Raw genomic sequence first — 13,872 nt, 5'->3', positions numbered from 1 at the left:
AGCAGTCATAGATTAGTTTGTCAATGTGATAAATTATTCTGCAAGGATCAGTGTTAACATTTTGTATATTCAGAGTGTTGCCTGTATATTTGATCAAATACTAACATGAGGAGCTCAAAAACTCAGCAGTCCCCACAACAAATATGGGTAATAGGATATGATGTCACTCTTCTGGACTTTTGTTTTAAATAAATGATAAATTCTATAATACCATCTACAGAATCCTGTGACATCGCAAATCATGCAGCTTCTCTTTTTAACAGAAGTTTGTATTCTTTTAAATCTGTATTGATGCGAAACCATCAAAATGAAAGTTTCCTCTATGTTTGATATTCAGCTGAAAGGCCACTCTGCAAAATACTGTACGAATCTGCAGTTCTGAATTCACCAAACTTGAACTTTGATTCGCAATAAAAATCCAAAGCAGATGTTTGCACACCCATTCTCTTGCATTCACGTGTCTTTGTATGGAAGTGAATGGAAATCTGGTGTGACCACCCATAACAGGATAACATAGAGGTCTATGATTTAAAGAATGTATTTTTCTCTAGTTACAAAACATACGTACCACACAGTGCGAGTCACACACTGGTCGGGCCTGAGGTTTGAGTTTGCGCCTAAAAAACTCGCCCAGGTTTCTGTAGTGCTGTAGATCTTCCACGGCCGCTTCCTTCATGTTGACTCCAAACGTCCATATATACAGGCTGTAGATAGGTTTCCGTAACCAGGTGGGCAGGTCTACCTGGTTCAGCCGACCCCAGGCTCTGGAGAGCAGTCGTGTTGGTATGGACTTGTAGATCGTAACCTACACCCAGAGATAGAGAGTGAGGACACCAGCCCTGCTCAAATATCTATGACCATGAAACCATTGACTCTCCACCATTAGTATTATCGTGGCCATGGATCCAGTGGTCACATTTACAGAAACCCCTGTGAATAAAGGTGTCTCTGAAAAGATACACTGCATTCAGTTTGCCAGATGTGCAATTTATGGTTTAATGCATTTTGAAGCATTAGATTAAGGACATAAGGCTACAGGTATTGTGAGAGGGTTTGGTGTAGTGATGTGCTCCATTTGAGGTGGATTTCATAATTGGACAAGTGCAACTGGATGTAACATAACCCCACCAGACTTCCAACTTAAAAACTGATGTCATATGTTGTAACAAGTCCAGCACCTTCTGGACTATGTGGCTTTCTATCACCCTCTATGTGGCATGTATCCAGTGTTTGGACACAGAACTCGTGTTTAGATCAGTATAATTTCCAAATCAGTGCTCCAGATAGTACAGAGGCTGAAATGCAGGGCAGGAGCTGTAAGTGGATTACTTTAGTCAGCTTCAATCCCAGCTGACAGAAAGAAAGGCTAAATGTGGACACTCTACAGTTCACAGGTTCTTAGTGCGTACTCACACTAGGCCCGGCTGCCTTGTACCATGCCCGAGCACAATTGCCACCCCCCACACTCCCCCGCTGGCCTGCACTCACATTGCACTTAACGTTCCGGGCCCGAGCACACTTACGTCATTACGATGCAATTTTTTGTTATGAAGAAAAGAGGAAGAAAATGCTCTCGCAGAGCACAATGGAGTCCATCATTCTTACATTACTTTATGGCCTATTTAGAGTCGTTTGGGGCATGGTGACACATGACCCTCTCACGTGCCTAATTGTCAACAGCATCGTACCACTGGAATTTATCCTTTTCGTCCGATGAGCTGCCAGATTTACCATCAGTTCCTGAACCTGCAGTTTTTCAGCTCGTTACGTCATTGCTCAATGGTTCTTTGGTATCCAAGAGCACGAAGATAGTTGCGAATTACCAATATCTCTAAACACTGGAGTTGTGTGTGTTGTATCCAGTTGTTCCTGTATACTCTTGTCTGCCCAAATTTCCAGTAAACACTGCACCTCTGACATAGACCAAATTGATCCCTTTGCCCTGTCGCATCATTGACGTCATGTTTCGAGTTCCGTGCTCGGTCACTGTTAGCGATCACACTAGATGTGTACAGTGCCTGAGCCAACCTCTTCAAGCGGGCCAAGGCACCGTACGGAGCGATTACACTAGTCAAATGAACTGGACTTTGGGGGTCAAACATGCTCGGGCACGGTACAGATCGCCTAGTGCGAGTACACCCTTATAGGTGGAAGTGTAGGCTCAATGTTGCCTGACCCAACAGAGACAGACAAAAATGACATTTTTAATGTTTTGAAATAAAATGGTAGACTTCTTTGTCTTCATAAAGGATAATTTCATAGCTGAAATTGTATGTATCCTAAATAAACACAATAATACTGTCATACTTTGCATAATTTGGCAAAATTACAGCTTGATTGGAAATGACGGCCCCCAAAAATATTCTGCTCACAAGTTAAATTTACCTTGATTTTACTTTGTTTTCGTCAAACTTTACTTGTCTTATATTTCATCTCAAGCATGCATTTCACCAACACTTTTGTCGACTTGGTTAATAAGTACACTAACTGTTAGTTAGAAAAAACTGTTTGGTGACAAAATGTGTGGTGACATTACGCCACAACTCTGGGACACTTGTAATTTTTGAAAAATGAATAGAAATAATTTCCACACAATAAATACCTACATTTTTTGTGTTTATTTCACTCTTTGTTCAGATTATCAGATTTAAACATATAATGATTTGTATTTTTATATTGGAATTTCTTTTGAAAGTTTTATATTGAAAGTCTGGGTCTGGCACAAGGCTAAAACACAAAGGACATCTGTAAAGTAACAAAAATAAATGAAGGCCTGTTGAAAAGTTTCCAAGTCAGTTTCAATGTGACCTTCTTAATTTGATGTTTTTTTCTGTTGTTTTTTTTAAAAGATCAACCACATGAAGACATGAAATTGTACACAGTTTTTTAGAAAACTGCCATAATCAAATAACACAAATGGTGAAACATTTAAGATCCTGAAAGATTTTAAAATCTCTGTTATTTAGAACAATAAATTAAATTAAATTCTGTCCATTTTAAGACATAAATTGAGCTTAAGATCTTCTGAATTATTTCACTGCATACACAGCTGTTCAATCTCAAAACTGTTCCAATTAATTTGGTGATAGAGACATAAAATATCATAATGTCATCCTAATTTGTTTTCAAGTTACATTTTTATGTAAGGTTACCTGTTTGTTTAGTCTAATTTTATTCCATTGGAATCAAGGTGGGGGTTGCAAAGAAAGAGCAAAGGCCTTTGCACACAAAAATTTGCGCCACATTTTCTCGCCGTGATCAAAATTTGAATTGATACAATGGATTCCCAACGAGCCATTCTCACACGAAGCGAACATTCGCACAGTGACAAAGGGAAGCTTTTTTACGGAGAGTGTGTCAATTTGTTTTCTTCGCCCGGCGAAGAAATGCCCTGACCAATAATATATAAGATTTAGATCACCTGCCAGAAGCCGTTGCAGTTACCAGAACCAGAGCAACTGATGGCATGAAAGCTGTTTTGACCAACAACGTTAAACGCTGGAGTAACTCGAGGAATAAATCCTGAACCAGCAGCGAGCATGTGTAGTTCATTTGCATTAAATGCCTTTAAAACTGTTTTTTGTTTTTGTTTTTTTACTTAACATGTAAATGATATTGCTGCATCACTGCCTTGCATCCATTTTAAAAATGATCTGATCTTATGTGGATTGTCTTCATAAGTTATTCCACATCGCTGCATAGTTTGGCCTTAGAATTTAATCTTACGTGACTTATCATATAATATATATCGCAGCATTAGTCATTATGAGTGTGCATTACACAGTGATTTTAAACAAATGCATTGAACACAGTATATGCAGTATATGTGACAGTGGCATATAATTAATATTGTTCCAAATGATAACACGTTTTAACTGTTTTTTTTACACTCAATTCTTTCGAATCACCCCTCAGACGGTATCTACATTATAATACTGTCCGTCAATTTGTCGTAAACTGAAATAGTTTGTAAAGTGTCTAGAAAGTTTTCTTTCTCATTGAGCAAATCAACAACACACTCATCATTGCTGTTGCAGCTTGTACAGAAATTAGTTTTATTTTTTCGATTTGCTCGCTAGAGAATCGTTTGCTTTTCTTGTTTGTTTTGCAAACTATTTCTTCTCACCCAGCGATGGGCGGAGGGCGGACCAGCTCAAAGGTGCGTTGATCCCCCTTCCGTGCCAGGGTAAAATTGCATGTCGATTAGCGCCACCTATTGTAAAGGCGCGAATGTGCTAATGGCGAACATTCGCTTCGCTTTCTATGGGAAAGGGCCATTCGGCAGTGATTTGCCTCTCATAATCGCGCCGTGTTGGTGTACAAAGGCCTTAACAACTTTTTTATTTTAACCCTTAAAAAAAAATGTAATAATTGAAATGACACAAAAATGAGAGCGTAATATGATAATATACCTATTAAAGTTTGTATTGCATTTATCAGTGCTGCAATTGCACAACAAATGTATGTAAAGTTCCAGCGCAAGACTTCATAATTTGTAATCATGCTGCAAAGTTAAAAGTCATGTATATCAAAATCTATGAAAAATTATAAATGTCCATTAACAAATAAAACATTTTCCTCCATTTGAACCTTCAGTCTTCCACTGGAGATACTATATCTCCTGTGAGCATCAGAATGGGCTGACTGTCAATTTTTTGTGGGAACGGAACAATAGTGGTGTCAGAACGGCCGTGGCACGGTGCCCTCAATGGGACAAAGTATTCCTCAGTTCAGTGCAGCTTCAGGGGACAATGGCTCTTTTCATTTTAGCTCCAATGGAGCTCAGCGGGTTCATATGCAAGCAGCCATCTGCTGATACCAGCAGCCCTTTTCTGCTGACCTCAAATCAGTTTTGCAGCTTCCTTTCTCTGGGTTATGAATACAGAGACCTGGTCCCTGACCAGCGTTATCTAGGGTGTTATACCTTAAAGGGATAGTTAAACAAAAATTACAATTCTGTCATCATTTACATAGTTCCAAACCTGTATGACTTTCTTCCAATGGCACACAAAAGGAGATGTAAAGCAGCATGTTTGTTTCAGTCACCATTCACCTTAAATTGATAAAAGTGAGTGCTGACTGAGACTGACCTTCTGCTTAACATCTCCTATTGTCTTCCATGGAAGAAAAAAATAAATAGAAATCATACAAGCTTTAAACAACATAAAGATATAGATACAGTGCTGTGAAAAAGCATTTCCCCCATCCTGATTTCTTCTGTTTTTGTAAACTAAATTGTTTCAAAAATTCTACTAAAATCAAACATAAAACAAAGGCAATCTGAGTAAACACAAAATACAGTTTTTAAATGATTATGATTACTGAAGCAAAAAAAAGTTACCAAACACCTATACCACCACCCATGTGAAAAACAAATTGCCCCCTTAAACTTAATAGTTGGTTGTGCCACCTTTAGCAGCAACAACTGCAACCAAACGCTTCCGATAACTGGAGATCAGTCTCACAACGCTGTGGTGGAATTTTGGCCAATTCTTCTTTGCCCCATTGGAGGGTTTGAGCATGAACTGCCCGTTTAAGGTCCTGCCACAGCATCTCAATCGGGTTCAAGTCAGGACTTTGACTAGGTCACGGCAAAAATTTTATTTAGCTTATTCTGAGCCATTCAGAGGTGGACTTACCCCTATGCTTTGGATCATTGTCTTGCTGCATAATCCAGTTGCGCTTGAGCTTCAACTCACAGACTGATGACCGGACGTTCTCCTTTAGGATTTTCTGGTAGAGAGCAGAATTCATGTTTCCCTCAATTATTGCAAGTCGCCTTGGCCCTGAAGCAGCAAAGCATCCTCACACCATCACACTTCCACCACCATGCTTGACAATAGGTATGATGTTCTTTTTGTGGAATTCTGTGTTTGATTTACGCCAGATGTAACAGGACCCGTCTTCCAAACAGCTCCACTTTCGACTCATCAGTCCACAGAACATTCTCCCAAAAGCTTTGAGGATCATCAAGGTGTGTTTTGGCAAAACTGTGACAAGCGTTAATGTTCTTCTGGGTTATCAGTGGTTTTTGCCTCGCCACTCTTCCATGGATGGCATTTTTGGCCAGTGTCTGTCTGATAGTGGAGTCATGAACAGTGACCTTTATTGATGCGAGAGAGGCCTGCAGTTCCTTGGATGTTGTCCTCAGCTTTTTTTGTGACTTCCTGGATGAGTCGTTGCTGTGCTCTTGGAGGAATTTTGGAAGGTCGGCCACTTCTGGGAAGGTTCACTACTGTGTCAAGTTTTCTCCATTTGGAGATAATGGCTCTCATTGTGGTTCTTTTGAGTCCCAGAGCCTTTGAAATAGCTTTGTGACCCTTCCCAGACTGATGTATTTCAATCACCTGGAATTTCATAGGCTGTGTCTCGTTTGGAAGGATGCGTCCTCCGGAGGTCGCATTCGTCGGGTGCATACGTCATCGAGACTGTCTCGTTTCATTATTTTTTTTAATCTATTGTCAATGCCTTTTACGTATATGCACTTACATTTATACAATTGTTAACATTTTTTGCATTCCCAATAAAAAAATAAAAAAAATAAACGAGACAGCCTCGATGATGTATGCGGCCGACAAATGCGACCTCCGGAGGACGCAGACTTCCAAACGAGACACAGCCATAGTGTGCTACTGGGTGAGACCTTTTAGCCAACTTCATGCTGCTGAAAAAGTTATATTTAGGTGTTGATTTGATTGAACAGGTTTGGCAGAAATCAGGCCTTGGTGTGTCTAGTCCAGCTGAACCTCATAATTATAACAGAATAACTGAATGCAGTTTCATAGATTTGGGGATTTAGTAACTGGGGGAAAATACTTTTTCACACAAGCCCAGTTTGTATTGGATAACTTTTTTGCTTCAATAAATAACATCATCATTTAAAAACTGTATTTTGTGTTTATTCAGATTGCCGTTGTTTTATGTTATATTTTGTTTGAATTTTTGAAACAGTTTATTATGAGATATACACAAAAAGAGAAGAAATCAGGATTGGACAAATATTTTTTCACAGCACTGTATAAATAAATGATGACAATTTAAATTTTTGGGTGAACTATTCCTAAAAGCTGCCATAATCACAGACATCAGTTGTGCACAATGAATTAAAAAAAACCTCTGATTTACTATACACTGATGGATTTCGATGTCTCTGGATAGTAAAATATTGCACACAAACACACACATCATACAAGGTCTTTGGCTCTATTTGATGTTTCCACCTGTACTTACTCTGCTTGTGGGCCTCCAGCCCACTTTGGCGAGAGGCCTGAGAGCTGCGAAGGGCAGGATGTAGTAGAGGAAGGACAGAGGCCATGATCGAAGGCGGGCGGTAGGCCGGGACATGCAGCTCAGCTGACCTAGACGCCGCCGCAAGGCCAATTGTGGGAACTGCAACCTGCACAACACAGCTATGATGCCAAAGTGCACAAAGTACCCAGCTAAACATTTACAGAATAAAAGAAATCAAAGAGTCCAGGTGCAATAGGGTGAATCACAAACCTGTTTAGAATATATTTCTAAACATATTTCACCCGAAAATCAAAAGACAGAAATAAGAAATTATATTTTTCTTAAAGAAAATGAAGCTTATTTTTAGGACCAACAAGAATTTTTTTCTATTATGTATTTTCATGACAATTAGGCAGTTACTTTACTGTATGAATTCTCATTACTGTAATGCAAAATAATATTTGGATTGTGAAGTATTTCATTGTAATACTGTATTTTCTGCTGGTTTAATAAAAATGGTCTAACAGCCATTTTTACTGTAACAGTAATATTGACTGTATTACTGTACTTCACATATATGCATTAGGAAGGGTTCTGGGTTCAATACAAGTTAAGCTCAATCGACAGCATTTGCAGAATAAAGTTGATTATCACAAAAAATAATTTCAACTCGTTCCTCGTTTATTTTAAAAAAAATAAATAAATAAAATAATAATAATAATAAAAAGAGCAAAACTCACGATTACAGTAACGCAGTTACAATGGATGTGATTGAGGCCTAGGGCTGTCATAATTATGACATTTGGCTAACAATTAATTGTCAAACAAATAACTGCAATTATGACCAGGAACTGAAAACATTCCAAGGAACGAAAATGAAAACGAAAGAATTTGTGTAAACGAAAACGGGAATGAAGTACCTTTCAATTGTTCCGAAACGTGAAAACTTTATTTTTTAATGCTGGTAACTGCTTAATAACCGATTATTTCTTTCATGAAACCAAAGTCTAAATAGCTTATTACAGTAAAGTTTCTGAATTACACCACTTCCTGTTGCTCAGATAAATGAGTCTTTTCTCTTTTTAGTTGTACATGATAAACATGTGCTTTGATTCTGAAGAAAATCGCTGCATCACACATTTCTTTGCCTTAATGCACTTTGTGGATGAAGCCATCTGTAACATGCTGAAGACCTTTCAGACAACTATATATAATTACTACGTATACATGCACGGTTAATCCAGATGCAAGAAAAAATATTGAAGTAAAAAAGTACATTTCTCAGATGTTTCCAAGTCTTCACTGAATTATTGTTAGATATGATGCATTAATACAGATTTGATGCTGCCGGGTTCTGATCGAGAAGCAGATCTGTAATTAAAACAAATAATTAAAATCAAATAAGTTGGCCAGCATAAGATGACATTTAGCCCAAATGTGCCCACGCAGTGTGTGCATGTACGCAGGACAGAGGGATTTAGACTAACTGATTTTATATGTCCAGATGTATTTTTGAAATATTTTTGGGCATATATTTAATATTAAGAATACATTTATTGCAACAGGTTACTGTATACTTGCTTATGATTTCTATACTGATAATTCCCTCACATATTTTCACTTATTTTGGTTGGGGCAAGTCCCTTATTTTGAGCGTGTTTTTCCAGACCATGTCTCTTTTTTTTTTCTTGAGAGATCTGGTAACACTGCAACTGGTACATCACCCACCCTTAGCACAGAGTACCGTCATTTAAAAAAATGAATGTTATTAACCGTTCTTTTATTTAGTTCTAACTGATTACCATTTGGAAAGTAGGCATTGGACGCTGGAACTGGAATGAAAAAATACAGTATCTGCTCAGAGCGAACCGAAAAGAAAAAGATTTAGTTTTTAGTCCCCGATTATGATGATTAATTGTCTGTTTTAGTGCTCTCACGATTATGGTGATAAACTGTCATACTTTTTAAGGTATGAGACCTACATATATTTATTCTATACATAAATATCCCTTTAAAATAATTTTTATTAGGCCTAACATTAACAAACAATATTTAATGCTTAAAACTAGAGCGCAGCTCATATCCATAATTAAAATCTTCCCTGAACAATCACGCAGTTGCCTACTTTGTGACATCACTGCAATTTAATCTTTTAATCGATATTAATAATCGCGATTACAATATCAAGGGCAATAATCGACAATTAGGATATTTGTCATTATATTACACAATGGTAAAATGTTGCTATCCTAAATTCTTCACTTTCACACATTACTTTAAAGCTCTACAATTAAACCCACAAGCCGTTTTTTGCATGAAGACTTTTAAGATTTTGTGTTTATTAGGAAATATGTTTCGTCATTCTATCATTTCCACAGAAATAGAGCACGTGGGTGTCTCCTCCTCTGTATGAAACCACAGTGACCAAGAACATTTGCCATTACACAACTGTTCAATTAAAGTGAAACTGCCGTGCTTTGCTTACACTATCAAAATCCTTGCTTATATTTTTGTGGGAGTTTAGTGCGAACCTTGGTGCGTGCATCAGCTCAAAAGCGGTTAAACTTCACATGCTCTTCATGAGCTGCGTGGAGTGTGGTATGCTGGGGCAATTAAGTTAGTGAGACTGTCCAAGTTCATTTGGACTGTCACAAAATCCAACAACACTGGAAAATTAGACACACAAATGGGCTGTTCTTTGCATATATATATATATATATATATATATACATACATATATACATACACACACACACACACACATATATATACACACACATACATACATATATGTATATATATATTTATTATGTATGTATATATATATATATATATATATATATATATATATATATACACTATATTGCCAAAAGTATTCGCTCATCTGCCTTTAGACGCATATGAACTTAAGTGACATCCCATTCTTAATCCATAGGGTTTAATATGACGTCGGCCCACCCTTTGCAGCTATAACAGCTTCAACTCTTCTGGGAAGGCTTTCCACAAGGTTTAGGAGTGCGTTTATGGGAATTTTTGACCATTCTTCCAGAAGCGCATTTGTGAGGTCAGACACTGATGTTGGACGAGAAGGCCTGGCTCGCAGTCTTCGCTCTAATTCATCCCAAAGGTGCTCTATCGGGTTGAGGTCAGGACTCTGTGCAGGCCAGTCAAGTTCTTCCACACCAAACTCGCTCATCCATGTCTTTATGGACCTTGCTTTGTGCACTGGTGCGCAGTCATGTTGGAACAGGAAGGGGCCATCCCCAAACTGTTCCCACAAAGTTGGGAGCATGGAATTGTCCAAAATCTCTTGGTATGCTGAAGCATTCAGAGTTCCTTTCACTGGAACTAAGGGGCCAAGCCCAGCTCCTGAAAAACAACCCCACACCATAATCCCCCCTCCACCAAACTTCACAGCTGGCACAATGCAGTCAGACAAGTACCGTTCTCCTGGCAACCGCCAAACCCAGACTCGTCCATCAGATTGCCAGATGGAGAAGCGTGATTCGTCACTCCAGAGAACGCGTCTCCACTGCTCTAGAGTCCAGTGGCGGCGTGCTTTACACCACTGCATCCGACGCTTTGCATTGCACTTGGTGATGTATGGCTTGGATGCAGCTGCTCGGCCATGGAAACCCATTCCATGAAGCTCTCTACGCACTGTTCTTGAGCTAATCTGAAGGCCACATGAACTTGGAGGTCTGTAGCGATTGACTCTGCAGAAAGTTGGCGACCTCTGCGCACTATGCGCCTCAGCATCCGCTGACCCCGCTCTGTCATTTTACGTGGCCTACCACTTCGTGGCTGAGTTGCTGTCATTCCCAATTGCTTCCACTTTGTTATAATACCACTGACAGTTGACTGTGGAATATTTAGTAGTGAGGAAATTTCACGACTGGACTTGTTGCACAGGTGGCATCCTATCACAGTACCACGCTGGAATTCACTGAGCTCCTGAGAGCGGCCCATTCTTTCACAAATGTTTGTAGAAGCAGTCTACATGCCTAGGTGCTTCATTTTATACACCTGTGGCCATGGAAGTGATTAGAACACCTGAATTCAATTATTTGGATGGGTGAGCGAATACTTTTGGCAATATAGTGTATATGTGTGTGTGTGTATATATGTATATATGTGTGTGTATATATATGTGTGTGTGTGTGTGTATGTATATATATATATATATATATATATATATATATATATATATATATATATATATACATACATACATACATACACATGTGTGTGTGTGTGTGTGTATGTGTGTGTATATATATATATATATACACACACACACATAAATATATATTCGCATAAACTCTCCTTTAACATGGGATTGCTAGCTAATTCATTACAAGCTTCTCATTTACAAAAGCTGTCATTTAGAAGCTTGGAACTTGGCTGCTATTTAAGGTTTGGCAGATGTAACATGAACAAGGAATGTTCCTATATTACAGATGTATAGTTATTTGAATTACAAATAAATGACAATACACTTGCATTAATTGTAGGGTGCCCATTTAAATGAGTGTTTACAGTAATCCTGATGACTCAGAGAGAATAATGAACTTTAAACAGCTATAATAATGCATTAAACTAAAATTGGGCGATAAACAGCATGTAACGAACATTAAACAACAAAACAGACAATACAAACCCTAATCTCTGTATACATAGTTTAATATTTATGCTAGCAGTCAGACTGCGAGTGCAGCGGTGGTTTGTGTGTTTTATGTGTGTCTCATTCACAGACACTTGTTACAGCGCTCATCTGTGACAGATCAGCTGTATAACTTATGAAATGTGAACACAACAATCATAATGGGAATAGGTAAAAACATCATGCAGATTGAATAGTCATGAGTTATAACATTAGAAAAGTCTCAACTTGTAAAATACAACAAGCATATTCCTTTCACTCACAAACTATTTTTTACCATCTCGAGTCACTCTGAGAGAATTATTTCAAGACCTATGAACCGTGTAAGGTTGTGTTTGGACTTGTTTAATCACAATACTGTTCTGTAAGTAACAATGTGCTATTTCCCACATTTGGTTTATGTTTCATAAGTAACAGGTGAAAATGACTGTCCCCAAGTAACATACTTTTATGTTTTTATTGTGTTTTAGTTTATTGCCTTATGAAACAAACAGAATATGGTTAATGGCATGTCGTTACTAAATTACTAAAACCAGCCCCAAAACAACGTAACAAGGTGCAGGGATGTTAAAATAATCCTCACAGAGCGGCATGAGCTTGTCTTTCACTCACACAGACAGGCTGTGTGTCCGCACGCACACTTTCGCTTGTGGCTGTTCGAGTCTCTGTCTGAAGGAAATTAGCCGCAGGCAGTCAGAGATTCTCAGCCGCAAGCAAATAAACTATAACAAATTATCAGCAAAAATATTGGCCATAATTCCACTATCGGCGCGATAATATTTTGATTTTCCCGGTTATTGGCCAATAATAGAATCAACCGCCAATATATTGTGCTTCCCTATTTGTAAACAAATGTTTTGCACTAAAATCATGTTAACATGTAAAATGTTTACATCATGTGGCTATATTTTTAAAAGTGTGTATTTTAACTTTATGGACTGGCCTCATTCACTTCCCATTTTTTGTAGCGACTGTTTAAGGGTTAAAGTGCATATACTCTATAAGAACAGAAGCAAGCTACTCTATTAATATGGTAGAAAGTAGGAAGCAAAGAGTTCATAAAACATGCAGCATCATACACAAAGCCCACTCACTCATTCCAAAGACCAAACACAAAGACATCCATACAGAATGCAGTAAGACAGAATAAACAGCAGAAGATATTTGAATTAGGAAAGAGACAGGAATAGAAGTAATCCATTGTAAAACTTAACCTGAGGGTTGTTCACACTGCCTGTTGACTACATTCTCCTTGGGCATATAAAGTGAGATCCAAAAGTTTGAGTCCACTAGTTTTTAAAATTTAAAAATTAATTTCTAATTTCCTAGTAGCCTGATATTTTGCTTGAATGACAAATGCACTCAAAAGACCCTGTTTCCACCTGGTATTATGATGCGACTCGGGTAATCTGATCACATGTGAACAGGTGAGATACACCGCTGTTTGCACCTGATCACTTAAATGCATCTCCTATGACCACTTGTGTTTGGATTTGGAGGGTCTCTGTTTCATGACGACATACATCAAATCACTGTCAACGTGTTACTGCGTGATAATAAAGCGCAACAAAAGCGTGAAAACAAAAAAACGGTACGCTGTTTCTCCCAGATGTAGTTGAAATTTAATCTAAGCACAAACGCAACATTTTGAGCAGAGTTCAGTTATTTTAGTATATTACCTGTATTAAAGGATCTTCAGGTGTTCGTGCTTGTCATCTGTGTTGATATCAGACTCACTAAAGAAGATCTGTGAAGCTCTCGTGCTTTTAAAAATTTTCCGATCAGTCAGTTATTTCCTTTTAAAGCCGTTGTAACCGGCAAACTTTCAACTTTTCGTTTTAGCGCAGCAGTTGATTGACAGGTGAGGGGCGGTGCTTCACTGCCGCCGGGACGCATACAGGATGGATTAGCATTTACACCTCAAATGCGATGTGGTCACATGCGTTTTGACCACATTCATGTGTGGTTGTTGTGATCTG

At 38.3% G+C, this 13,872-nt stretch overlaps 1 protein-coding gene across 6 annotated transcripts in view; it reads right to left on the bottom strand.

Moving 5' to 3' along the window:
• pisd (phosphatidylserine decarboxylase) overlaps positions 1-13,872 on the bottom strand; it is a 39,070-nt gene that overhangs the window by 8,825 nt on the left and 16,373 nt on the right. For 5 of the 6 annotated variants that reach the window (XM_051674081.1, XM_051674061.1, XM_051674072.1 and 2 more), the window contains 2 exons: positions 7,231-7,396; positions 569-805 (listed from right to left, as the gene is read on the bottom strand). In XM_051674081.1, coding sequence (XP_051530041.1) covers positions 569-805; positions 7,231-7,396 — 403 coding nt within the window. The remainder of the gene's footprint in view (positions 1-568; positions 806-7,230; positions 7,397-13,872) is intronic. The other variant, XM_051674053.1, reaches the window with a different exon arrangement.

Source organism: Myxocyprinus asiaticus, chromosome 3, assembly GCF_019703515.2.
Source record: "Myxocyprinus asiaticus isolate MX2 ecotype Aquarium Trade chromosome 3, UBuf_Myxa_2, whole genome shotgun sequence".
NCBI lineage: Eukaryota > Metazoa > Chordata > Actinopteri > Cypriniformes > Catostomidae > Myxocyprinus > Myxocyprinus asiaticus.
The sequence above is the reverse complement of the archived record's forward strand: the minus strand, read 5'-3'. Positions and strand labels throughout refer to the sequence as shown.